The sequence below is a fragment of the Stenella coeruleoalba genome (genome assembly GCF_951394435.1).
Source record: "Stenella coeruleoalba genome assembly, chromosome: 1".
Lineage (NCBI taxonomy): Eukaryota > Metazoa > Chordata > Mammalia > Artiodactyla > Delphinidae > Stenella > Stenella coeruleoalba.
Window position 1 is genome coordinate 165,584,275 of NC_137169.1, and position 26,955 is coordinate 165,611,229.

Below are 26,955 nucleotides of genomic sequence, written 5' to 3' on the forward strand. Positions count from 1 at the left end.
ATAAACTAAAAAGTACATAATAAAAATCCTTTTTATACTTCTTCTTGCAGGTATAGAATAAAAACTCAATAGTATTTGAGGGGAAAATATTGTCTTGCTGCTGTTATGATAGCTGTGGAGTGGGAAAAAGTCATTACGTTTAAACCAAGTGGTTTTTTTTTTTGAAGCGTCTTTACTTCAACATATTTCTTCCATTGCATAAGCATTTACAGAAAAATTAAAAGATACAATGTGAAATACTGATATTGGGCTAATGAATAGCACCATTTAAGTAAATGTTAAATTCAGACTTGAAAGTGGTTGATTTTTTGAGAAGAGAAAATTCCATTTTTGCACCTTTTAGGAACAAGGAGTTAGAAAATGGCATTTTTCAAAAATTTTCAGCAGAATCTGCCTTCAGTGTCCTCTCTGGTGGACACAATCAGTAATGCTGTGGAAGATTTGACCACTGCTGTGGGGGAAGTCAGCTATGCTTTCACTGACTCGGTTGCTGAACAGGTAGCAAGTATGATAAGCGGCTTCCGCCCAGAAGAGGAAAGCCCTGCAGCAACAGAAGCTGTAGATACTTCTAAACGAGAAAATACCACGTTACCAGAAGTCTCTAAAAACACTAATTGTCAGAAAACACAATTCGATTTAGAGCACCAAGCAAATCGAATAAATAGCTATAATACTTCAGTTTCACAAAAGCAAGATCAAGGAATGAATGAAGAAGGAGTATTTAAACATATTAATAATAGGCAACAGACACTATCAAAATATCAAGAAACCGATACTGCTGGTGATTCTTCTTTGAAAGGCCAGATGAGTGATGGTAGGATATCAGTTAGCAAGCAGTATGCAAGGGCTGGATCTACTTGTCAAGAACTTGAAAGTACTGACAGATGTAGAAAATATGGATTAGGAATTTCCAATAATGGTAAGCATGACCTAAAGGAGGTAAGATTTCAAGAAATGCAAGAAAATTATTTAAAGAAGGCTGAAAAACATATTAAAAGTAAAGGATCCAAAGGGAATAAGTGTTCAGGAAATGAATGTTCTCCAAAAGGTATTTTGGAAAGCAATAGACATATGATACAGAAATCCATTAAGAAAAAAGACATACATCCAGCAGCATCAACTAATTCTAAAGGTAAGTGTTATGGAAAATCAAAGAACAAATAAATCCAACAAAATACTACAAAGTGAAAGGAGACATAAAAACAAAGAAAAACGAAGCCATTTCTGCCAAAAAAGAAACAGCAAAGAGTAAAGATGAAAAATATTCTGAGATAATACCAGAAAAAGGTGAGGTCTCCTAATGTGAGTTTGAGTGATAAAATTTTCTCTTGATTTTTTACGTTAGGAAAGCATCCAAATTTCTAAATTTTTCTATACATGTCTGTATATCTAATTTAAGACTTTCTTGAATCCTCTTACTGGGAGACATTTTTAAAGTCATACAGTTTTTTTCTCACAGTCATTTCAAAAGCATTCATGTTATTTGTATACCTCTAATTTAGTTACTGCCCCTGGTCCCTGCATTATTTGGCCAATTTTAAGGGCCTTAATTTTACTTAATGCCCATTTATTTTTCAATCAGAAGTTCTGTGGTTTTCTTAAGTAGTGTGCATACTTTAATTGGAATTTATTTGGTGTGCTACAGTTAGATTTAAAAATTTTATATTTTTGTAACCAACCCTTAAGCCCTTTATACCGTGTTGCTCTTCACATCTTTCCTAGTAAGAATGTACCAAACGTTTTGTTTTTCCTTGAGAGCAATAGATTTTTATCTTATTGAATAACATGCTTCAGGATATGTATCTATTCATTTAGCCATACATTAAGAGTTCTATATGACATGTTTCCAATGTGTATACATGAACAATCTATGATTATTCATGAGTTCTCTTTGTAGAATTAAGATTCCAACTAAGCAGTTATAGTTTTCATCCACAATATTTGTGACAATTTTTAAAACAATTAGCTGACAGTTACTTGGTTTTGGTTGCAGAATTGCTTCATATCGCTAGTTAGTACACCTGGTTATCCTTTAGTCATTTTCATTAATTGCTGATCTGATCACAAGGCCAGAAGTACACTGGCTTTTATTTATAAAAGATACATACAGTATTTTTATGTATATTTACATTCTCATAAAATAACCAAAATACTGAGTAGCAGTAGAAATGAAGAAGACTGTTTCAGTTCTGCTACATGACTTTGTGCATAATAGGGTCTGCTATTTATCAATTATATGAATGTTTTTTAAATGGTATAATAGAGGCTGATCCAGGATGGATGAGCTAATTAAAAAGGAATGCCAATTTTTGGAAATACCTCCATTTTGAAGTCTATTCTTGTAGCAGTTTTTTGAATGTCAGATTCAGTGTTTTTTTGGTAGCCTTGGTTTAGTTTTGGTAGCCTTATTACTTGAAGTAGCAAAAATTAAAAGAGAAATAAAATTAAGAAGAATAGTTTACATATTATTTTATTCATAAAATAACAGTAGAATGGATGCTAGTAATAAATACTGCAGTAGCAATACAGAATTTTAAATTTTGTTTTGATTTGTTTTCATTAAGAAACATGCTGCTACCTAAAAGAAATCAAATATTTCTGCAGTATTCTAGATTATAGTCAGCACTAAACTGAAACATGTTATGTTCTAAAATCGTTTTGAAAATCATTTGACCCATATGGATTGTCCCTTCATTAGCTGAACTATAATGTTGCTAGTACCTGTGTCCTAGTTTCTGACAGAGCTTACAAGGTATAATAAGAGGAAGAAGAGTTTCCTTCTCTGTTCCTGAATGCAGGGCTACTTTAGGTAATATTTTGTAGTAGGTGAATTTCTAGTTACCCTCCTCAGAACTCTCCTGCTGCCTTAAGACCACCACCATGGTATCCCACAAGTGCTAAACCCTGGGAGTCAGAATGCCTAGGTTCTAGACTAGATCTGCCATCTCAGCAGATGCCATCTCTGTCCAATAGAACTTTCTGCAATGATGGAAAAGTTCTACATATCTATATTGCTTCATATAGTAACCACTGTCTGCATGTAGCTGTTGAGCACTTGAAACGTGGTTAGTAGCACTGGAGAACTAGATTTTAAATTTTATTATTTCTACTTAGTTTAAATAGCTGCATGTGGTTGGTGACTACTAAATTGGACAGTGCAGAATATAACATCAGTCATAGTTTCACCCTTTGATGGTTTTATTTTGCTGAATTAAAAGGTAGGACTTAGACTAGTGACGTCCAAGCTCCCTTACTTCTAACTGTAAACATTCAGTTTCTATCCCATATTTTAAAATTACTCATTCTGTGTCTCCCCACCTGAATTTCAAACATTGATTTGTCTACTGCAGATGATCTTAGCTGAGTATAATGAGAGAAATATCTAGACTGAACTAATAAATTCTGACTGCTATGGTCTCTTTATCCTTCTATAGTTATTTTATAATTCTGAGAAGGTTGCATCATGGTCTAAATGAATGTCAACATGATGCAGTTTCAAAATTTTTACCTTAAAAAAATGGTAATAACTAGTGTTTTTTTTGTTTTTTTTTTGTTTTTTTGCGGTACATGGGCCTCTCACCGCTGTGGCCTCTCTCACTGCGGAGCACAGGCTCCGGACGTGCAGGCTCAGCGGCCATGGCTCACGGGCCCAGCCGCTCCACGGCATGTGGGATCTTCCCAGACCGGGGCTCGAACACGCGTCCCCTGCATCGGCAGGCGGACTCTCAACCACTGCGCCACCAGGGAAGCCCCACTAGTGCTTTTTAAAATAATATAAAATTAATTAATTTACCTTCTGAAAAATTTATTTGAAATTTGGGTATATTCAAGTAGAATTTTCATAGTAAGTCTGCCTTTCACAGATAATGTGTTAAGCTTGGTGTATATGCTTCCAGACGTTTTTGTATGTACGTGTAAACTTATACTGCATGTATGTGTGTATATGTTGCATGTAGGCATACGTATGTTAATCTCTTTTCTTCTCTTTTCTCTTAACATGAGAAAAGCTTCTCTTTTCTCTTAACATGATGTGGTAGTTATTCTTTCCCTGTGAGTACTTGTAAGTCCACCTCCTCATTTTTAATGACTGTATAGTATATCATTGCATAGATGTATCATAATTTACTTAACCAAGGCTCAGTGATGCACATTTAGCTCATATTTATTTTTGTTTTCCTTTGCTGTTAAACACAGTGCAGTAAATTGTCTCAAATACATATCATTGCTCACTTGTTAATTATTTTCTTAGGCTGAATTCTTAGAAATGGAATTGGTAAATTCCTAGAAATGGGTCAAAGACTATGCAGATCAGAAAGTTTGATATGTATAGCCAGATTGCTCTCTAGAAAAGTTGTACCACTTACAATTCCATCGATAGTGTATGTCTGTCCATTTCTTTGTTCTGCTTCTAACACTGAGCGTCATCAGTTACGAAAATTTTGACTAAGATGATAACCAAAAACATCTCTTGTAGCATGAATTATTTGAATCAGGTCCATATGTATTGGCAATACTTATAACTTCCTTTGTGTGCTACTGATGCTTTAAAAATAATTGTGTAAGATGGAGAGCCTTATTACTCTGTTTACCTGTACCGTGGTTGGAAAATCCCTATGACTAATATTATTTATATAATTCAAATATACAAGTCAGTTTTTTCTATTAAAACATAAAAATCTAAAGCTTGGGCTTCTTAAATGAAAAACTATTTTTCTAAAGCTGAAAATTCAGATTGTGTGTATGTGTATATATATGTTTATATATATATATATTTGTGTGTGTATGAATATATGTGATACATATATAAGCATGTAACATGTATGTAACTATAGCAAATTCGCTACATTTTATTGCGTTATATTTTGATCTGCTCTCCTTGTCGTTCCAAATAGATAATTCCTACATTGACAAAGATGAGCATGGTTCGTCCTCTGAAAGTGAAGATGAAGCACTGGGTAAATATCATGAGGCCTTATCCAGAACACACAATTCCAGACTACCATTGGCAGATTCTAGACAAAAGAGCTATACTTGGGAAACAAGACAGAAATATAGCCCTCTCTCTGCAGAGTATGATGGATACAGTAGCGAAGCATCAATAGATGAAGGTAAGATAGGTTAAGTTGTTTTTTTTTTTTTTACACTATAGTATTTGATTATTTGTTTCTAAAACTCTAGGTGTCTGTGGTTGTACAATAAATAAGAGATAGCATATATGGTAGGGTCACATTTCTGGGAATATAATTTATTCAAATTCAAATCTTTGGGCTCAAGCCAAAAACCAAAACTAAAACCAAAACACCCAAAAGCAAAACACCAAATAATTTAAATACAGTGGTAATTCTCTCTTTTCATAATGAACATATGCCTAGCAATCATGAGATGGGAAGTGTGAATCTGCTGTTGTCTCAGATGGAATCAGTTCCTAAATACCTGTTACAGGAACTGATATGGTCTAAGAATCTCACAGTGTTGAATATGATTCTAGTGTGTAAATGAATGCTTTTTCATTCAGTATGGGCCCTAACATGAGCCAGATACTTCATGTGGCATGAAGCAGAAGGAGTGGTGATCTCTTCCATGTAGGAGGAAAAACTGTCTGAGATAGATTTATTGAGAGCCAGTACTGTATAGTACGAGACTTTAAGGGAAATTTAAGGAATTTTCAAGGGTTTTTTTGTCCCCTGTTGATTTTTGCCTCATGTGCTGACATTGACATTAGAAGTCAACCTATGTAGAAGATACAGGTCCACTCTCAAGTGTTTTTATATCTTTCTAAAAGAGAAATAAAAAAGGTTTTACCATTACCTAAAGCATTTTTATTTCCACATCTAAGTAAGTTGTTTGTGTGATTGATACAATGTGTGACTACTCCTAGTAATTATTATATTTATGCCCAGATATGAAGAAAAGAGCAATATATTTTAAATAGCATTTTTATTATTATATCAAACACAATCTAACCTTAATATTGTAGCTGTGGTTTGTGTTTTGGGGCCTGTTACTATTGATGACTTACTCTGGCACATACAGTTGTCAAAGGAGTTAAATTTTTGTATTTGGCTTCATGCTAACTAAAGATTGATATACCTCCCTTTTATTTCTGCTAGTACATAGTACAGTAAGAAATTAATCAAATATGGAAGGCTTATTATGAGATGCTAGGAAAGAAATAAAAAATATTAGACATGGACTCTACCCTCAAAATTACCTTTCTTAGTACTAGAGAAAATAAGACATGTGCTTACAAAGATAACTGAATAATGTAAACCCTGGCTCATGAATAGTAGAGCAGAAAGAGAATGGGTCTTGAAGCCTGATCCTTGTTCACATTCTGGCCCTGTGACTTACCATATTAGCGGCGAAACCTTGGGCAGTGTACTTGATAGTTTCTAGGTTTGTTTCATTGTCTCTAAGTGTGAATAATACCTTGCTGATAGGGTTGTCATGGACATTAAATGGTATGTGTGGTGTTTTTAGCATAGTGTCTGGTGCGTGATAGGTAAGTGATCAGTAAATGGTAGTCATAGTTATGGGTGGTGAAGCATTGATGGTGATGATAGTGAGTAGCTGCTGGCAAGCCCTGAGTGTGTAGTCTGTGACCCTAGACACTTCCCTTTCTGCAGCTTCAGTTTAGGGTTTTATTTTTCCCTGCTCACTCCTTCTGCCTCTCTGCTGGCTTGATTGCTTCTTCCTTGTAGTCCTGTTATTCTCGCGTGGCTCAACAATCTGTGGGAAAAGGGGCGAAGAGAGAAGCATAATCTCAGTGGCTCTTCTGTTCCTGCCCTCACCTCTGGAGTCACCCTCTCATTTCATTTCACCTATATATTTAGGACCCACTTGTACTTTTCTACCATTTCTACCCTAAATCATTTGATAAAGCACCCAGGGTAGATTGATTTTAGGCATTCTGAAATTATTTATTTCATAAACATTTGTTGAAAGTTTTTTTATGTGCCATACTAGATCCTGTGGATGTAAAGATGAATAAAAACAAGCTTGTTTTAAAGAGCCCACAGACTGGAGGAGGATGACCAGTGAGTACATGTGTAATGTAGTGTGTTAAGAGGTCTGCTAGTTACATGAACAACGTGATGTAAAAATACAGAGGAGGACTGAGACTTTGTTTGGGAGGTGGCGAAAGGGGAAGTCTGATGTATGATGCAGCCTTCACAGGATAGGTGAACTAGACTTGAGGGAGAACTGTTCAACCACCATGTAATAGTGATTGCAGGAAAGCAGAAGACAGTGTGTTTCAGTGTCTTTAACCTAGGATCTGTGCTGAATGCCATGCTCAGGAGTTTGGATGTTGTGTTATAGGGAATGTAGAACCCTGGAAGGTTTTTAAGCTGGATAGTGTGGCACTTTTAGGTCAGTGTGTTTAAGAAGGATTATTTAACTACTGTAATAGAAGATGAATTGGAGGTAGGAACTACTGGAGGCAAAAGGACTGGTTAGATAAACAGTGATGAGATCCTCATTAGCAATGTTAATTGAGGGACAAAGAATTTGTAGATTGAGGGATGGTCTCAGTATATCCTGGTGAGCGACTGAACATATGCAATGAGTAAGGAATTAAGATTGTTTAATTAGTTTAGAAAGCATAAGAGAAGTAAGTTTGTGGGAGGGAGATAATTTAGTTTCAGTCATGCTGAATTTGAGGTGTCTGTGGAATATCCAGGTAGAGCTGGATATCCTTGTTGTTAAAATACTGTCATTGGGATTTAGGATGGGGAGATGAACAAGTGGTAATGTAAGATAACAGTAGACTAGGAGGATAGTTTTTTGTATCATAGATTATTGCTAATTGAAAAATCAAAGATTGCTGTGAGTGCAAAATACACTCAACAGCAATCAGTGGAGTCAGGGAAGAATAGGAAAACTTGATTAGAGAGGGAGATTTCAGAGCTCCAGATTTTAGAGAAAAGCAATTTCAAGTGATAGTAAGTTCTGAACATGCCCACAGGCAAAGATGCAGAAGTACGTATAAAATGCTAAAAGGTTTTAAGGAAGGGAGTGAATTACCATCCATTGGGGAAGATGTGAGAGAACATCCATGAAAATGGCAATTGGGTTCAGCTTTGAAGAATGGGTATAAAGTTGAAAAGAATAAGCAGAGGTATTTTAGATAGAGGGAAGTTCATAAACGCCAGAGTACGCAGTGGTAAAATGTAGGGACTATTTCAGGACAAGAGAAAAGTCCTCTTGACTCTAACATAGGTGTATGTATGTATATGTGTGTGTGTGTGTGTATGTGTGTATATAAGTATATATATGTATCAGTATATCAGTATATATACTGTATATTAGTATACACACACACACATACATATGTAAAATAAAAAAGAAAGAGGTGAGGTCTAAAGCCTGGAGTGCCTCAAGCCTGGAGTGCCTCACTGAGTAGAAGTTTGGGTTTAATTTGTTAACCAGTGAAAACTCACTAAAAGTTTTTCACCAAGGAACCATGACCAGATGTGCTTTAGAAAGAGTAATGTAGCAACAGGAAGGCTATAGGAAAAGACACCAATTAAGGAGGTCTTTGGAGTCATCTATGTGGGAAATGGTAAAAATCTGAATTGAAGTAGTGGCAAGAGGAATATAGGAGGATAGGAGAGACATTACAGAGGTGCAATTTACTGGATTTAGGAACTAAATGTATTTGGAACATTAGAAAGAAGGAAGGAAGTGTCAAAGATGACACTAGTTTCCAGCAAGTATGACTAGGAAAATGATGAGGTCATTAATATAAATAAGAAATCCAGAGAGGGATGGTTTTTTCTTGGATGGTGGGTTGGGGTGGAAGATAAAAGTGGTTTTGTGTATATGGTAAGGCAGAATATTTAGGCAACTGGAAATGGCTGTGGATCTTGAAATCATGAATGGAGTTTGGGAGAAGGTTTTTTTCAGATTGTATATACTTAGAGAATAGGAACCAAGGGAAGGGATTAAATTGTTGAGGGAGAATATATGGAGAGAAAAGATAAGAGAGTCATTTCCTTTCATTAACAGAGAATTAAGGATGTCACTTAAACAGAGAAGAGAAAGTAACAACCATAAAGTGGAGAACCAGGAGAATGTTGCATTTCATCAGACACGGAAGGAGAGTTTCGAATGCTACACCACAGAGAAACTGGGGAGGATGAGAATTCAGACAAGCCCCTTTGTCCAGTAGAAGATGATCAGTTACTTTCAGTGTACATTTTAGTAGTGTAGAATCATACATGAGATTGAAGGTGGTTAGGAGAGAATAAGTGGAAGAGAGTGTACATTTGCTGCCTGCACTTTCATACCACTTGTTCTCTATCAACTTTCAGAGTCAAGAATCTTGAGAGGTAGTTGAAGGGGTTCACCTTCTCCCTCCAACCCAACAATAGTAACCCTCCTCTGGTATATATTTGGGAAGGATGGGGATTTGTTTCTAATACACATTTGAGTCTCTGCCAGGTGGTTGTGCCTCTGCATAGTTGACTCAGGAGAAGTACTGCTCACTTCATGTCTGGTCACCTAAGAGGGCTACTGAGTATAGTTCTCTTATAGGATTTGGTTCATTCTCCTGAGGTACAAGGAAAGGGATCGGTAGAGTAGGTTATGCTTCTCTTTACTGCTCTGACCCTTTGTTCTGCATACTATTCTGCAGGTTTATGAAGGTAACACTTGACTAATGTGGGTTGAGGTGACTAAAGGGAATTATAAGGTAGAAGGAAAAATATTTTTAAATGTACATTTTTTACATGACATATTGTTACCTCATTAGGGCTGGTAAAGAACCATTACCCCATTTCTCAATCTCTGAATAATTCCAGTAGAGAAGCTTTGGAACAGCCAATATTGGAAATATCTAAAGAGTAGAGAGGGTCAGGGAGGGCCTGGATAGGGATTAGGAGGACCAGTGCAAGAGAACTTTCTGATCAAGTAGGGAGAACTACCATTCATTGAGCTCCTACTGTGTGCCTGACTCTGATAGTTTCTGTACACATTGTTATACTTAGGCTTCACTGCAACACATTGTGGTAGATAAGATTATTTCCATTTTACAGAAGTGAGAGGAGATTTTAGATCAAATAAGTAATTTTTAACCCAAGGTCACACAGTAAGTTTATAAAGGCTGTACTTGTCAAGTCCACTGCAAAAATGAATGATGCTTTAGCTTCTGTTTGGTCATCACTGCTGCTTTAGTGTCCTCCCTAAGTCTCTTTCATTCATAATTAACCCCTTCAGTTGGGTCCTTTAGAGCAGTTTATATATTATAAATCTGAAATACAGATACTGTAGAAAAAGTAAGAAAATATTATGGCCTCTATTTGTTGATCATATTTTCTCCTCTAGGTGGCCATGTTAATCTTCCATTTTTTTGGAATACAAAAGGGGATAATATCTATAAGAAATTTTTCTAGGAAAAATAAACATTAAAATAATTTATCAAATTTCTTTGTTCACAATTTTAATTTATTTTACTTTGTTGTTCTTAAAATTAAGCAGATTTTCTGATAATCCTCTTATTTTAAAAAGGCCTAAGAGTTAGATAGTAGGTTGTGATATCTTGTTTAAGTTGGTAAGATAGAACAACCTTTGAAATTCCATTCATGCTATTTAGTACTTCCCATTTTTATATTAGATAGGAGAAGCCTATTAGATTTTATATAAACAAACTTAGTGTAAAATTATTAGAATGTCTCTGTTATTTATAGCTTTGCATTCTCAGTTCACCATAGAGATTACCAAGCTATATTTACATATGGCGGAATAGCTATATTATTAAAAATCATATGATGTTATTTTTTTTGGTGAGTTAATTTTAAATGCTATTAAAAATAATTTCCAGCATCACTTATGTCTTAAGGGTACATGTAACCCATATATATATACACGCACACACTTGCCACTCTCTTTCTATGGCTGCTTCACAAGCTCCATGCTATTGATTTTGATGTTTTCTTAAAATTAGGGTCATTAAAACACATTTCTTTATTCCTTTTATTTAAATGTTACTTTTAAAATAATTTAGTACTTAAGAGTAATAAATTCTTTGTTTATATTTTCTTTAAGTGTATTTTAACTGCTTTATATTGTTCTGTTGATTTTCACAATTTCTGTGTGAAGAGGGTAAGTATAAAAAAATTGTGTCTGTGTTTTCCAGATGCCTTTGACACAAAAATTTTTAGTCTTAAAATAGTAAAAGTTATTTATATTACATGGTTTATTTAGATTTTTGATAAGCCTTTTCTTTGACTTCAGGTTTTTGTTCGTGAACATTTCTCCTCTGAAGAATTCTTTATTTTGTGTGTGTGTGTGTGTGTGTGTGTGTGTGTGTGTGTGTGTCTGCACTCTAAGTATGACCAATTTGGGGAGAAATTGATCTTGAAGTCTTTTCCTGCATCTTTGTGTTTTGGAGATCTTTTTATGTGATGAGATCAATTGTTACTAGTAGTGTAGAATTCTTTTATAGTTCTACTTTTGCAGGCCACCTGTGACCTGTAAAATGAGATGTCTTTGTGCAATTTAGGTAAAGGCATAGCCTGCTGGGTGGATGAATTAGAAAGCAGTACCACCTTTGAGCAAACAGTTCATCATGAGAATATAGCTCAGTTAGCAGATACCACCTATGTAAGAAGAAAAAGGCATTCCTTCCTCTAGGTGTAAGCTTTGGTGGACCCAACGCACACTGTACTTAAGCACCCCCCTCAGCCAGGTACTTATTGCAGTGCACAGCCTACACAGCCATACACAGTGGTCCTAAAAACCTATTTTTATGCACTTCCAGTCTTAAAATAAGCTGGTGGGATTGCTGTGTTTTCCATGGTAAATCTATATATATCTTTCATAATTTTTTTTGTCTGAGATACTTATCTAGTAGTGGAATGATAGAAATTAAATCATAGACATTAAAGATATCCTTAATTGACTGATTACAAAACTGACACCTAGAGACGTGCAACTTTACTAAGATCATACAGTTCATTAGCAGCAAAACTGAGGCTCTAAGTGTTTGTAACCAGAGAACAGGTCAGTGCTTTTAAAAAGAACTATTCAGTAACCAAGCGAGTAAATAAGAGAGATACACTATAAATCGAACATGGCCTGTGTCCATTGCTAGGGGTTGAGGCATGTCTGGGAAGTGGAGGAATAATGCTAATGGCAATCTGACAGTTAATAGGACCTGACACTTTACAGGTTTCTGTTAGCAAATCCTATAGGAACTCAGTCTCAGATACATTTAGGGAGCGTTACATAGAGTCACAAATGGACTGACAATAATCTTATTACCTGAGGGCAATAATGGGTGGTTTAAACTGACTAGAACATCTGTATTTGCCGTAAGTTTAAGCTTACCAACAAGGTACATCTCCTAGGAAACTGTCCCTAATGAGGGAGGCAAGTGTGTTGGTACTTTGTGAGGTAATCTCTTTAAGGAAATGGAAAACTCAAAGCTATTTCTGAAGACTAGGCCCAACATGGCTGTCAACTTTGGAGCCCAGGGAAGAAACCCTCACTGTTTTAGAGTATAGTAGAAATCTGGAGGATAGCATGGTGGGAAGGCCCTATGGTAAAGGAGCCCTCCAGCCAGAGGGATGTTTATTAATGTGTCTACAGTAATATATATGTTTATTGTGTTTCAAGCTCTGCTGAAGTCTTTGTATAGAACTTAATTTTATCTTCACAGAAATATTTTAATTTTATTACTTACTTATCTGTTTAATTAATTAACTTTGAAAAAGCAGCAGCTTAGAGAGGTACATTAACATGCCCAAGATTGCTATCTCATTGTTCTAAGAGAATTTCATGAAGACTTTGGACACCTAGGAAAATCAAGAACCATACAACTGGGAAATATCTGGGGTTTTGGTCTCAAACTTAGATATGAAGCATATTATGCCTGCTGTATTTAGCAGAAAACTTGAGCAGCCCTTAAGGAAATACTGGTGATTTATTACTTTACCTGCTAGGCTTATTCCAAAAAGCCAGAGCTGTTTTTTTGAGATACTATAAAACTTCATGATGGACTATTGTGGGAAATCACTTAGATAAGGGGAAGGATTTGGGGAGTTGGTTCCTATGGGAAGTATTCCAGTTATCTTGGGTACAGAAATCTAGAACTAGTCTCCTGTCACCTGCAGATGTGATTGTATTAAGCATACCACAGCAAAGAGCATAAGGGTCTATGCAGGTGGCACACTACCTGTGCCTGCAGTGTTACACCTTAGTTTTATTATTATTTTTTAATGTTTGGCAGAAATCTTGACTGTAGACCTTTGCTTTAGAATATGTGATAGGAGATTTAGGAAGCTCCATCTAATATTGTCTTTGTAACAGGCTCAACAGTAATAAAGGTAACACTATCACTATGATACTTAGGTATAGTTCTAGGAACTGTGAGAAGGCAACTGTTGTTAATATGGGCATCTCTGATAATAATAATAAACTAATCAACCAATAAAATGCTACACCTTCCCTTGTGATGGACTGGTAGGAACTTAAATGGTAAATACTAAGAAGTTAATGTCTTTCACTCATGTTCATACCACCCAGAATCAAGCACCATTAGTACTTTAGCATATTTTTTCCAGAAATTTTTTATGGCTATATTTTAAAAAACTATATGTAGTAATACATTGGATACATTTTGCTTTTAAAAATTTAACCTGTTAGGGTGGAGAGGGATGAGTACTATTGGCTGCCACCTCATCACACTTCCAAGCTGGAAACATGCACTGTGGGGAGGGAGGCTGCTAGTACATGCAGTAGCTAGGCACTGAAACTCGTGTGGTTAGCCCTGGGAGAGGACTCCATCTAGGTGCATGGAGACAGCCCTGAGGGCCTGGGATGTGGTCTGGACCGAACCCAATGTCAGTACGTGCATAGCAGGACATGACCATCAGAAAATACCTCAAGACAAACAATAATGACAGCACATATTGGGATGCAGCAATTGCAGTTCTAAGAGGGAAGTTCCTCAAGAAACAAGAAAAATCCCAAACAACCTAACCTACCACCTAAAAGAATTAGAAAAATAAGAAAAACGAAACCAAATGTCAGCAGAAGGAAGGAAATAAAGATCAGAGAGGAAATAAATAAAATAGAGGTAAAAAAAACAATAGAAGAGATCAATAAAACCAAGAGCTGTTTTTTTGAAAAGATAAAATTGACAAACCTCTAGTCAGGCTCACTAAGAAGAAAAGAGATAGGACTCAAAAAAACAAAATAAGGAGTGAAAGAGGAAAAATAACAAATGATACTGCAGAAATACAAAATATATATAAGAAAATACTATGAACAGTTATATGCCAACTAATTGGACAACTTAGAAGAAATGGACAAATTTCTAGAAACATACAGCCTGCCAAAACTGAGTCAAGAAGAAACAGATAATTTTAACAGATCAATCACTGAAGTGACATAGAATCTGTAATAAAAAAAGCTTCCTGCAAACAAAAATCCAGGATCAGATGGCTTCAATGGGGAAATCTACCAAACATAAAAAGGAGAACTTACACCTATCCTTCTCAAACTATTCCAAAAGATTGAAGAGGAGGGAAAACTCCCAAATTCATTCTGTGAAGCCACCATCACCCTGATATTAAAACCAGACAAAGACACTACAAAAAAAAGAAAATTACAGGCCAGTATCTTTGATGAACATAGACGAAAAATCCTCAACAAAATATTAACAAACCAAATCCAACAGTACATAAAAAGGATCATACACTATGATCAGGGTGGATTCATTCCAGGTTTGCAAGGATGATTCAACATATGCAAAGAAATCAGTGTGATACACCACATTAACAAAAGAAAAGACAAAAACCATATGATCATCTCCATAGATGCAGACAAAGCAATTGATAAAATTCAACATCCATGCATGACAATAACTTTCACCAAAGTGGGTATAGAGGGAACATATCTCAACATATTAAAGCCATTTACAGCAAACCCAACAGCCAACATAATACTCAGTGGTGAAAAGCTGCAAGCCTTCCTGCTGAATTCTGGAACAAGTCAAGGATGCCCACTCTCACCACTTCTATTCAACATAGTATTGGAAATCCTAGCCACAGCGATCAGACAAAAAAAAGAAGTAAAAGGTATCCAAATTGGAAGGGAGGAGGTAAAACTGTCACTATGTGCAGACGATATGATACTCTATATAGAGAATCCTAAAGACTTCATACAAAAACTGTTAGAACTAATAAATGGATTCAGCAAGGTAGCAGGATACAAGATTAACATACAGAAATCTGTTGCGTTTCTTTAACAATGAAATATCAAAAAGAAAGTAAAAAACCAATCCAGTTTAAAATCATGTCAGAAAAAATACCTAGGAGTAAACTTAACCAAGGAGGTGAGAGACCTATATGCTGAAAACTATAAAACATTGATAAAGGAAACTGAAGAGGATTCAAAGGAATGGAAAGATATCCCATGCTTTTGGATTGGAAGAATTAATATTGTTAAAATGGCCACACTACCCAAAGCAATCTACAGATTTAATGCGATCCCTATCAAATTACCCATAACATTTTTCACAGAACTGGAACAAATAATCCTAAAATTTATATGGAATCACAAAAGACCCAGAATTGCCAAAGCAATCCTGAGGAAAAAGAACAAAGCTGGAGGCATAGCCTTCTCAGACTTCAGACAAGACTACAAAGCTACAGTAATCAAAACAGTGTGATATTGGCCCCCAAACAGACATATATTATAGATCAGTGGAACAGAATAGAGAGCCCAGAAATAAACCCACACACCTGTGGTCAGTTAATCTACAACAAAGGAGACAAGAATATGCAATGGAGAAAAGACAGTCTCTTCAGCAAGTGGTGTTGGGAAAGCTGGACAGCTACATGTCAATCAATAAAATTAGACCACTCCCTCACACCATATACAAAAATAAACTCAAAATTGTTTAAAGACCTATATATAAGATATGACACCATAAAACTCCTAGAAGAGAACATAGGGGAAACATTCTCTGACATAAATTGTAGCAATATTTTCTTAGATCAATCTTGCAAGCAACAGAAATAAAAGCAAAAATAAATAAATGGGACCTAATCAAACTTAAAAGCTTTTGCATAGCAAAGGAAATGATCAACAATACAAAAAGACAAACATATGGAATGGGAGAAAATATTTTCAAGTAATACAGCCAACAAGGGCTTAATTTCCAAAATATATAAACGGCTCATACAACTCAATATCAGAAAAACAATCTAATCAAAAAATGGGCAGAAGACCTAAATAGACTTCTCTCCAAAGAAGACATACAGAATGGCCCACAGGCGCATGAAAAGATGCTCAGCATTGTTAATTATTAGAGAAATGCAAATCAAAACCACAATGAGGTATCACTTCACACCTGTCAGAATGGCTAGCATCAAAAAGTCTACAAATGGGGAATTCCCTGGTGGTCCAGTGGTTAGGACTCCACACTTTCACTGCCGAGGGCCTGGGTTCAATCCTTGGTTGGGGAATTAAGATTCCGCAAGCCTGTGCAGCACAGCCAAAAAAAAAAAGGAGGGGTTTGTAAAGCACCTATACTCCGATAAAAAAAAGGGGGGGAACTCTCCTATACTGCTGGTGGGAATGTAAATTGGTACAGCCACTATGGAAAACAGTATGGAGGTTTCTTTTTTTTTAATTGTTTTTTTAAAAATTAGTTATCTGTTTTATACATACTAGTGTATATATGTCAGTCCCAATGGAGGTTTCTTAAAAAACTAAAAATAGAGCTACCATATGATCCAGCAATCCTATTTCTGGGCATATATCTGGAAAAGACAAAAACTAATTTGAAAATATACGGGCACCCCAGTGTTCATAGCAGCACTGTTTACAATAGCCACGACATGGAAACAACCCAAGAACCTATCAGTATAGCTAGTGGGAAGCAGCCGCATAGCACAGGGAGATCAGCTCAGTGCTTTGTGACCACCTAGAGGGGTGGGATAGGGAGGGTGGGAGGGAGGGAGACGCAAGAGGGAAGAGATATGGGAACATATATATATGTATAACTGATTCACTTTGTTATAAAGCAGAAACTAACACACCATTGTAAAGCAATTATATTCCAATAAAGATGTCAAAAAAAAAACAACCTATCAATAGACGATTGGCTTACGAAGATGTGGTATCTATCTTTCTGTCTGTCTGTCTATCACATGGAGTATTACTTAGCCATAATAAAGAATGAAATATTGCCATTTGTAGCAACATGGATGAATCTAGAGAATATCATACTGAGTGAAGTAAGTCAGACAAAGACAAATATGATATCGTTTATATTTCAGAATCTAAAAAATAATACAAATGAATCTGTATACAAAACAGAAAGAGACCCACAGGCATAGAAAACTAACTTATGGTTACCAAAGGGGAAAGGGAGCGTGGTGGGGAGGGATAAATTAGCGGTTTGGGATTAACAGATACAAACCACTATTCATAAAATAGATAAGCAATAAGGATATAAATAGGGAGCTATGTTCGATATCTTTTAATAACCTATAATGGAAAAGAATCTGAAAAATATATATGTGTATATAACTGAATCACTCTGCTGTACATGTGGAACTGACAAAATATTGTAAATCAACTATAATTTAAAAAAATTTAACCTGAAAGCTAAATGTTCCCTTGATCCCTTCACCCTTTCTCAGAGGCAACCATTATAACTGGTATATATGCTTCTGGTCCTTGTTTTCATACTTTACATATACATATAAACTGTTCGAAGAAAGTATACTTTTGTGTGTTTTTAAACTTACATTAATGTACCTTTTTCCTTGTGGGAAGAGGAGTAAAGTAGATAGTAAAAGGAAGTCAGGAAATATCAGTTAATGGAACAGCTGGATAAGATCAGAATTTTTCCTCATTAGACTCTGAACTTCTTTAGACCAGGGACTGAGTCTTCTGTTTTTGTTTTATTTTTTTTAAAGAATCAATTTTATTTATTTATTCATTTTTGGTTGCGTTGGGTCTTTGTTGCTGCACACGGGCAACGTGTAGTTTCTGTAGTTGTGGCAAGCGGGGCAACTCTTCACTGTGGTGCGCAGGGTTCTCCTTACGGTGGCCTCTCCTGTTGTGGAGCACGGGCTCCAGGCACACGGGCTTCAGTAGTTGTGGCACACAGGCTCAGCAGTTGTGGCTCACGGGCTTAGTTTCGCGTCATGTGGGATCTTCCTGGACCAGGGATCCAACCCGTGTCCCCTGCATTGGTAGGCGGATTCTTAACTACTGCACCACTAGGGAAGTCCCGAATCTTCTGGTTTTAAATACACCTTTCCTCCTATCCCTTCGTGCCTAATGTAATCTGATTAAAGCCATTAAGTAATTTTCTTAGGGTGGGTTTATATCTCAGAGAGTTAATCTAAATTAATTTACAGTTAGTGCACCTGTGGAAGATTCATTATAGGTAGAAGTTTCTAAATTATCACTTGTCTATCTAAAACAAAAGAAGTTAAACAGGAAAAAGGGGGAAAGGAAAACCTAATCAGAGCATTAAAACATGAAATCATAATTGTCTATTTATGATGTTAACTCCTCATATATCTTTCTCTCATTTTTTCAGAAGTGATTCTGACTCTGTACTGCTTAGTTAAAAATCCATCACTGAGAAAGAATGTAAATAGTTATAAATGAATACTGGAACTGAAGAATATATCGGTGTTGTGTTGGTTTCTTATTAAAAACTTTATCGTGAAGACAATAATTAGAAATTGATTGATTTCCCTATACTGTTTTCCCAGTTTGCTCTTCCAAGTTTCTCATTCTGCACGTTGAGTGTGGTACAGACTTAACTAGGCATTTGCACTAAATTTATTTACATGTCCTCTAAACTTGTTCACAACACTTCTGAAATTTTAGCACTTTTTTTTTTAAAGAGTTTGTCTTGAAACTAAACCTCAGTGTGAGGAGAGATCATTCAAATATCCTTTCTTTCCAGTTTCTGCTATAACAAAAGATAGAATATGAAGTTAAGGGAAGAATAAGGAAGACAGTTATGACCACGAAAGCATGAACCAAATTGTTTATATGATAATGTCAGAAGGCTATGTCTTACCTGTCCCATGTTTGGGCAGATATTAATCATGGTTTGAATTTCAGAAGGAAAGGGAAAAGAGACCTGAGTGAATGCAAACTTTTATTGGGCAATGGGGATAGACTGTGAAAGTGGAATCAGACATATAACTATACAAATCATACATCATGGCATACTCCTGCTCCATTCATGTTGAATAATTACTGAGCTGTTTCAAAGAGGAAAATATCAACTTAATTATCAGTTTTTGGTGAAATGAAATTGAGGTTCTATTTTAATTTTAAAATTCTGAAAAATCTCTCATCTAAGCAGTCTTGATGTGGGGCTCTCCTTTGGAGACTTGCTGCCTTTGAGAAAATAAATTACATTGAAATCTCTGATGCGTGAATTCAAAATTACATTGAGAAGCTGAGAGGTGTTTTGATGCTTTGGCATATCTCTTTCCTTTTGCTTGATATCTACTCAAAGGATAACGATTTTCTTAGAACATATGGTTATATTTAAGTCTCTGAGGTGTTCAGAAATACCGTCAACTGAAACTAAGGTAATTTAAATGGATTTTGAGAATTCGTATGGTAGTTATTTAAGGCCTAGACAGTTACGAAGAAAGTTCTTTTCTTTTTACAATTTAAACCATCTTTTAGTTATTGTGCCTTGTCTTAGTAGTTAAGAGAAAAACATACTATGGGATTTTGGTCATTGGTAACTTTGGAAATGCTTCTTTAAGTATAAATTTAATTAAGCATCAATTATCTATGAGGAAAATATTTATAAACTAAATCTTTTAAAATTTCATAATGAACAGCTTTTTCAAGATGATAGATTAAAGTATTTTTGAAGTCTAAAAATCTGTATTTTTACTACATTGACAAAAGATTAATTGCAGTTCCATAAATTACATTAGTTATAATATGTTGAATGATTACACTATAGTAAACACTATTCTAAACACTTTACATAAATTAACTCTCTTAATTTTCACAATACTCCTAAGAGACAAATGCCGTCAGTGTCCATATTTTGCAGATGAGGACACTAAGCACAGTGAGGCCGAGTAACTTGTCTGAGGTTGTACAGCAACTGTGTGAGGGAGCCAGGATTCAAATACAGTCATCTGTCCTCAGATCTGATGCCCTGAACCTCTCCACTGAAATACCTCTGTCTTTTTACATAACTTTTACACCTAAATAAGTTCTTAATATTGCTGTTTTTATTGTGTAATACATGTTCATTATTGAAAAAATCAGAAGTTACAGATGAACGAATAGAAGTTACTCATATTCCCACCATCACAAAACTATTACTTTCATTTTCATGTATCCTTTTATAGATATTTCTCTTTGCATGTGTATTTTTAAATCAAAATGGCTTCTATTTTACAGTGTGTAGTAATCTGCTTTTGTTCGACTCAAAAATATAGTTTTCCTTGCCAATATGTATACTTCTATGACATCAAATATACAAATTGTATAATATATTACTACATGGATGTACCATATTTATTTAGTAATTTCCAATTACTGACATTTAGTCTGTTTCTTATTTTTCCTTATGAATAAGGTTGTTCTTAATAATTCCTAAAATTTGACTTCTTTTCTACCGTGTTCTTTGACATTCTCTGTTCCTTCAAGATACTGACTTGAATTGCACTGCTCAGAGGAGCTTTTTTCACTCTGTGATTATGTTTTCTGTGTGTTGTTTTTTTTTTTGCGGTACACGGGCCTCTCACTGTTGTGGCCTCTCCCGTTGCGGAGCACAGGCTCCAGACGCGCAGGTTCAGCGGCCATGGCTCACGGGCCCAGCCGCTCCGCGGCATGTGGGATCTTCCTGGACCGGGGCACGAACCCGTGTCCCCTGCATCGGCAGGCGGACTCTCAAACACTGCGCCACCAGGGAAGCCCTGTGCTTATGTTTTTAATAAGGCATCTGGATGTGATTTGTGCATGTTCATGTTTTGTATAGTGCCAAAAACAATTCAAGGTGCAGTACATTTGTGAGGGCATTGTAGTGACTCAGAAATGGTGGTGTTAAAAATATTTAACAACTGGTATGGTAATATAAACTAATATATTAATCAAGAGGAAATAAAAATTGAATATAGTCATTTTATTCTCTACCTAAATTAAAGTTTTTCTATTATAAAACTAATTACCAAAGGGTATAAGTTATAGGAAAAACTATCAAGTTATTCTAGTAATTTCATACTCATTTAATTGTTTTTAGATATTGTTGCTATGATCTTCTGTTTGCTGCTATTACCAGCTAAATGATATGCTTTTCTGAGCCATTATTTGACATTGGGAACTATCTCAAACTCTTCCAGTTATTTTCCCATTAAATTTGTAGTCATTAGTTGATTTGTCTTAATAACTAGAAACTTTCTCAAAATAGTAATGTTATTTATGATACAGAATCCTATATCAGCTTCTGCTGAACTAAAAAATTATATGAAAATGTTTTCTAGTCTGCATAATACTGACATATTTCTAATATATTCACTATCTCTAGAAACACTAAATGCACAAAAATAATTTATTGGAATGCTATATTTAATAAAGTTGAATTTAATCCATCAAGATAGATGAGAGAGAAAGAAAAAGAAAGAGGTGAACTTGGGCGCTTTGTTTCTGAGCTGCCCAGGTTTGAATCCTGACTCTGCCATCTTCCTCTCTGTGCTAATATTTTCTTATCTGGTAAACAGATGTGATGCTAATAAATATAATACCAAAACAAGCTAATATTTGTTTATAACAGTGCCAGTCACTGGACAACTGATAGGTAAAGGTTAACTCTCATTTTTAGTAATGAAATTAATATTATTATGCCAGTGTTGGGTAGGCATTCAATGAGTGTGTGAAACTCAGAAGAATATTAGGAAGGGGTTCCCTGTCCTGGGCATCTCCCCAGCTTCATATTGCCAGCCTACCGTGATCTCTGTCCCGTTACAGGAATGTTTGCAGTGCAATACCAGGATGATGCCTGCAGTGACTTCCATTACCACCTACTCCTCTGCCATCCTTAGATCTTTCAGAGCCAGTCCTATAGCGGCTGTAGTTACCATAAGGAGTTGCATGAGGGGATGTAGACAGGCAGCAGGTAGCTATAACTTGGGTAGACCAGATGGACATTGAGCATTCGTTTGCTGGAGGGCCAGTGCCAATAGTGTCTCCTCCTGTAGTGTCTGTGGGAACATGTCAGGATAGGGCCTGGATCACTGCTGGGTGGGTGCTAAGGCATCCTTTACCCAGGGCTTCTGAGGTAGCCAGATAGGAGGCCTTAGGTTAACCTTCTAGAGTCTCTATGGTGTCCAGGAGATGGAACTTGGGGTGGCTACTTGCTAGACAACAACCAGCCTAAAGGAAGTTTCCAGATGACGAAACTGAAGCTATACTGGTACTATATGGTGAATGTCAGCCCTGAGCTGATCGCTGATCATGGTTTGATTACTAGTGAAATAGGTAAAGCCCAATACTTTACCAAAAATTATTTCCTAGGGGTAGTATATGTGTGTAGGCAATATATGAATGCTTAATATTTACACTGCTATTGAGAGATCTCCAGCATATATTAAGTGGGGAAAAAAAGCAAGGTCCAGAAAAATGTGTGTACTATACTACCCTTAATGTGAGAAAGGGAGAATATGTTTGTATTTGCTTATATTTAAAAATAATGGAAGGGAAGACAAGAACTTTAACAAATAGTTCCCTGCAAGGAAGGGAGGGATGGAAGGAGGGAATGGGGTAGAGGGGACAGGGATGGAAACTAGACTTCTCTGGAAAGCCTTGTTTTACATAATTATAAAACAGAATTAAATTTAAAAACACACCCTAAAAACCAAAAGTACAGTAAAACAAAGGAACTTAGTTGTGTATTCAGTTAGCTTAACCATACAGAGAGGGATGTTTAATTTTTTTGTTTTAAGTGAAAGTTAGGTTGGTAGGAAGATGTTACTGTAATCCAAAGGGCATATCATAGTTATCACCTGCAGTAATAGCAGTGGGGATAGAAATAGGGAGATTTGAGACATATTTTGTTATGAAGATCGACGAACTTTCAATTCAGTATGGGGGGGGTGACAGAAAGTGAGAAATCTAGGGTAGATTCCTGGGTTTTTGGTTGATCAGTGAGGATGGTATGAGAAAAACTAGGATAAAAATTAGGATTTTGTGGACATGTTAAGACAATTTGAGATATCCACTTAAAATATCAATTTTATAGTTCACTGTATGTATCTGAATACATACATTTCCTTTCTGCAAGGAAAGATCTGGGCTAGAAATATGAATTTGGGAATCATAACTGTATACATGGTATTTAAAACAAGTAGCTGGATACAAAATTAATGCACAGAAATCTCTGGCATTTCTATACACTAATGATGAAAAATCTGAGAGTGAAATCAAGAAAACACTCCCATTTACCATTGGAACAAAAAGAATAAATTATCTAGGAATAAACCTACCTAAGGAGACAAAAGACCTGTATGCAGAAAATTATAAGACACTGATGAAAGAAATTAAAGACAAATACAAATAGATGGAGAGATATACCATGTTCTTGGATTGGAAGAATCAACATTGTGAAAATGACTCTACTACCCAAAGCAATCTACAGATTCAGTGCAATCCCTATCAAACTACCACTGGCATTTTTCACAGAACTAGAACAAAAAATTTCACAATCTGTATGGAAACACAAAAGACCCCGAATAGCCAAAGCAATCTTGAGAACGAAAAACGGAGCTGGAGGAATCAGGCTCCCTGACTTCAGACTATACTACAAAGCTACAGTAATCAAGACAGTATGGTACTGGCACAAAAAACAGAAATATAGATCAATGGAATAGGATAGAAAGCCCAGAGATAAACCCACACACATATGGTCACCTTATCTTTGATAAAGGAGGCAGGAATGTACAGTGGAGAAAGGACAGCCTCTCCAATAAGTGGTGCTGGGAAAACTGGACAGGTACATGTAAAAGTATGAGATTAGATCACTCCCTAACACCATACACAAAAATAAGCTCAAAATGGATTAAAGACCTAAATGTAAGACCAGAAATTATCAAACTCTTAGAGGAAAACATAAGCAGGACACTCTATGACATAAATCACAGCAAGATCCTTTTTGACCCACCTCCTAGAGAAATGGAAAGAAAAACAAAAATAAACAAATGGGACCTAATGAAACTTCAAAGCTTTTGCACAGCAAAGGAAACCATAAACAAGACGAAAAGACAACCCTCAGAATGGGAGAAAATATTTGCAAATGAAGCAACTGACAAAGGATTAATCTCCAAAATTTATAAGCAGCTCATGCAGCTTAATAACAAAAAACAAACAACCCAGTCCAAAAATGGGCAGAAGACGTAAATAGACATTTCTCCAAAGAAGATATATGGACTGCCAACAAACACATGAAAGAATGCTCAACATCATTAATCATTAGAGAAATGCAAATCAAAACTACAATGAGATATCATCTCACACCAGTCAGAATGGCCATCATCAAAAAATCTAGAAACAATAAATGCTGGAGAGGGTGTGGAGAAAAGGGAACCCTCTTGCACTGTTGGTGGGAATGTAAATTGATACAGCCACTGTGGAGAACAGTATGGAGGTTCCTTAAAAAACTACAAATAGAACTACCATATGACCCAGCAATCCCACTACTGGGCATATACCCTGAGAAAACCATAATTCAAAAAGAGTCATGTGTCAAGTTCATTGCAGCTCTCATGTTCATTTCATAGCCCGGAGATGGAAACAACCTAAGTGCCCGTCATCGGATGAATGGATAAAGAAGATGTGGCACATATATACAATGGATATTACTCAGCCAAAGAAAGAAACGAAATTGAACTATTTGTAGTGAGGTGGATAGAACTAGAGTCTGTCATACAGAGTGAAGTAAGTCAGAAAGAGAAAGACAAATACTGTATGCTAACACATATATATGGAATTTAAGAAAAAATGTCATGAAGAACCTAGGGGAAAGACAGGAATAAAGACACAGACCTATTGGAGAACGGACTTGAGGATATGGGGAGGAGGAAGGGTAAGCTGTGATAGGGCGAGAGAGAGGCATGGACATATATACACTACCAAACGTAAGGTAGATAGCTAGTGGGAAGCAGCCGCATAGCACAGGCAGATCAGCTCGGTGCTTTGTGACTGCCTGGAGGGGTGGGATAGGGAGGGTGGGAGGGAGGGAGACACAAGAGAGAAGAGATATGGGAACATATGCATATATATAACTGATTCATTTTGTTGTAAAGCAGAAACTAACACACCATTGTAAAGCAATTATACTCCAATAAAGATGTTAAAAAAAAAAACCAAGGGACTCTATTTTAATGATGCCTATTTATTATATACTACACTATAATCAAATCTGCCCCACAGACTATTCCAGATTTTTGATTAGGATAATATTGACACAGTGAATTTCAGTAATGTGGACAAATGGAGTATGCTTTTTAAAAAAAAATCATGTAAAATATTATACTCCTTTGTATTGGCATCTCAGTTTAAAATAGTTCCCCCTTCTCTGAGGACTATCTCTAATTTCTAGGGGTGGAGCCCCAGCAGTTACATCTGTATTTCATGACCGTACCCCTGTGGCTGTGGTTGATTGATCCAGCGTTCTAAAGAGAAGGTGCGTCAACTTCCACTTTTGGGTCCCTAGAGGGATCCTGGTTCATGCCCCATTTTAAAGGCTTAGTTTTTCAGTCGTTTCTTGGATCATGTGACATATATCCTTTTTCATATACATTTATATCTCTAGCCTACAGTAGCTCTAGTTGGTTTCTGTTGCTAACTAATACAGAAATGTATGTGGAGACCCTTGTGTTTTACTATCTGAGGCTCTGTATTGAGTTTTGTTAAATTTTGAGAACCTTTAGAAATTTCACCTCAATTTTTCCCCCATTTAAGCCATTGCTGGCATCTATCCTTTTGTGGAAAACTTCTATTGCTTGAGACAATGTTTTAGTGAATCAAGGGCATAAGAATCTTTTGTTTCAGTTTCAGAACTTGTCAGGGTGCTTCCTCCAGCAAATGTGATGGATTTATTCTTTTTGGATCTAATAGTGTTGATATTAAAGATATCTTCCTGCTCAGACATTTTTATTCAAAGGATAAAAGTGTCTTAAAAGTTTTCCCCTTCCTTGGAATTTTCAGAAAGTGATTCTCTTTATTTTTTGATTTTTATTTTGTTCATAAATTTATTTATTTTTGGCTGCGTTGGGTCTTCGTTGCTGCACGCGGGCTTTCTCTAGTCGTGGCAGATGGGGGCTACTCTTCGTTGCAGTGCGCAGGCTTCTCATCGTGGTGGCTTCTCTTGTTGCGGAGCACGGGCTCTAGGCAAACGGGCTTCAGTAGTTGCGGCACACGGGCTCAGTAGTTGTGGCTCACGGGCTCTAGAGGGCAGGCTCAGTAGTTGTGACTCATAGACTTAGTTGCTCCACAGCATGTGGGATGTTCCCGGACCAGGGCTGAAACCCCTGCAATGGCAGGTGGATTCTTAACCACTGTGCCACCAGGGAAGTCCTAAGTCTCTTTAATAATACTATATATTCTTATTGAATATATATATGTATAAAATTTTCACATGTATTTAGATTTTAAAATAATAGAAGCATTCAGTGCTGCACACATTCAGTTGAAAGTTTCTAATACAGTGAAAATTGTGGAAGTTAATTTCATCAGTGTGAATTAATCCACAAAATATTTTCCTAATGTATTTGACAAAACCTTGTCAAATGAAGATCTGTTTATTCAGAATAATGCTAAATATAAAGTAAATGCTTTTCCCAAATTAATAAGATTTCTGTACATATGAGGTGCTTTGAATGCATTTAATTTGAAGTTTATTTATTTCAGAATGTTACATTTCCAATTAATACATTTTAAATT

The 26,955-nt window shown here is 36.1% G+C and overlaps 1 protein-coding gene across 6 annotated transcripts in view; it reads left to right on the top strand.

The window, feature by feature from the left end:
• The window catches only part of SYT14 (synaptotagmin 14), a 232,767-nt gene that overhangs the window by 81,976 nt on the left and 123,836 nt on the right, over positions 1 to 26,955 (top strand). For 4 of the 6 annotated variants that reach the window (XM_079922061.1, XM_079922062.1, XM_079922063.1 and 1 more), the window contains exons 2-3: positions 51 to 1,132; positions 4,893 to 5,108. In XM_079922061.1, the coding sequence (XP_079778187.1) occupies positions 361 to 1,132; positions 4,893 to 5,108 (988 nt within the window). In that variant the 5' untranslated portion in view covers positions 51 to 360. The remainder of the gene's footprint in view (positions 1 to 50; positions 1,133 to 4,892; positions 5,109 to 26,955) is intronic. The other 2 variants (XM_079922065.1, XM_079922064.1) reach the window with 1 other exon arrangement.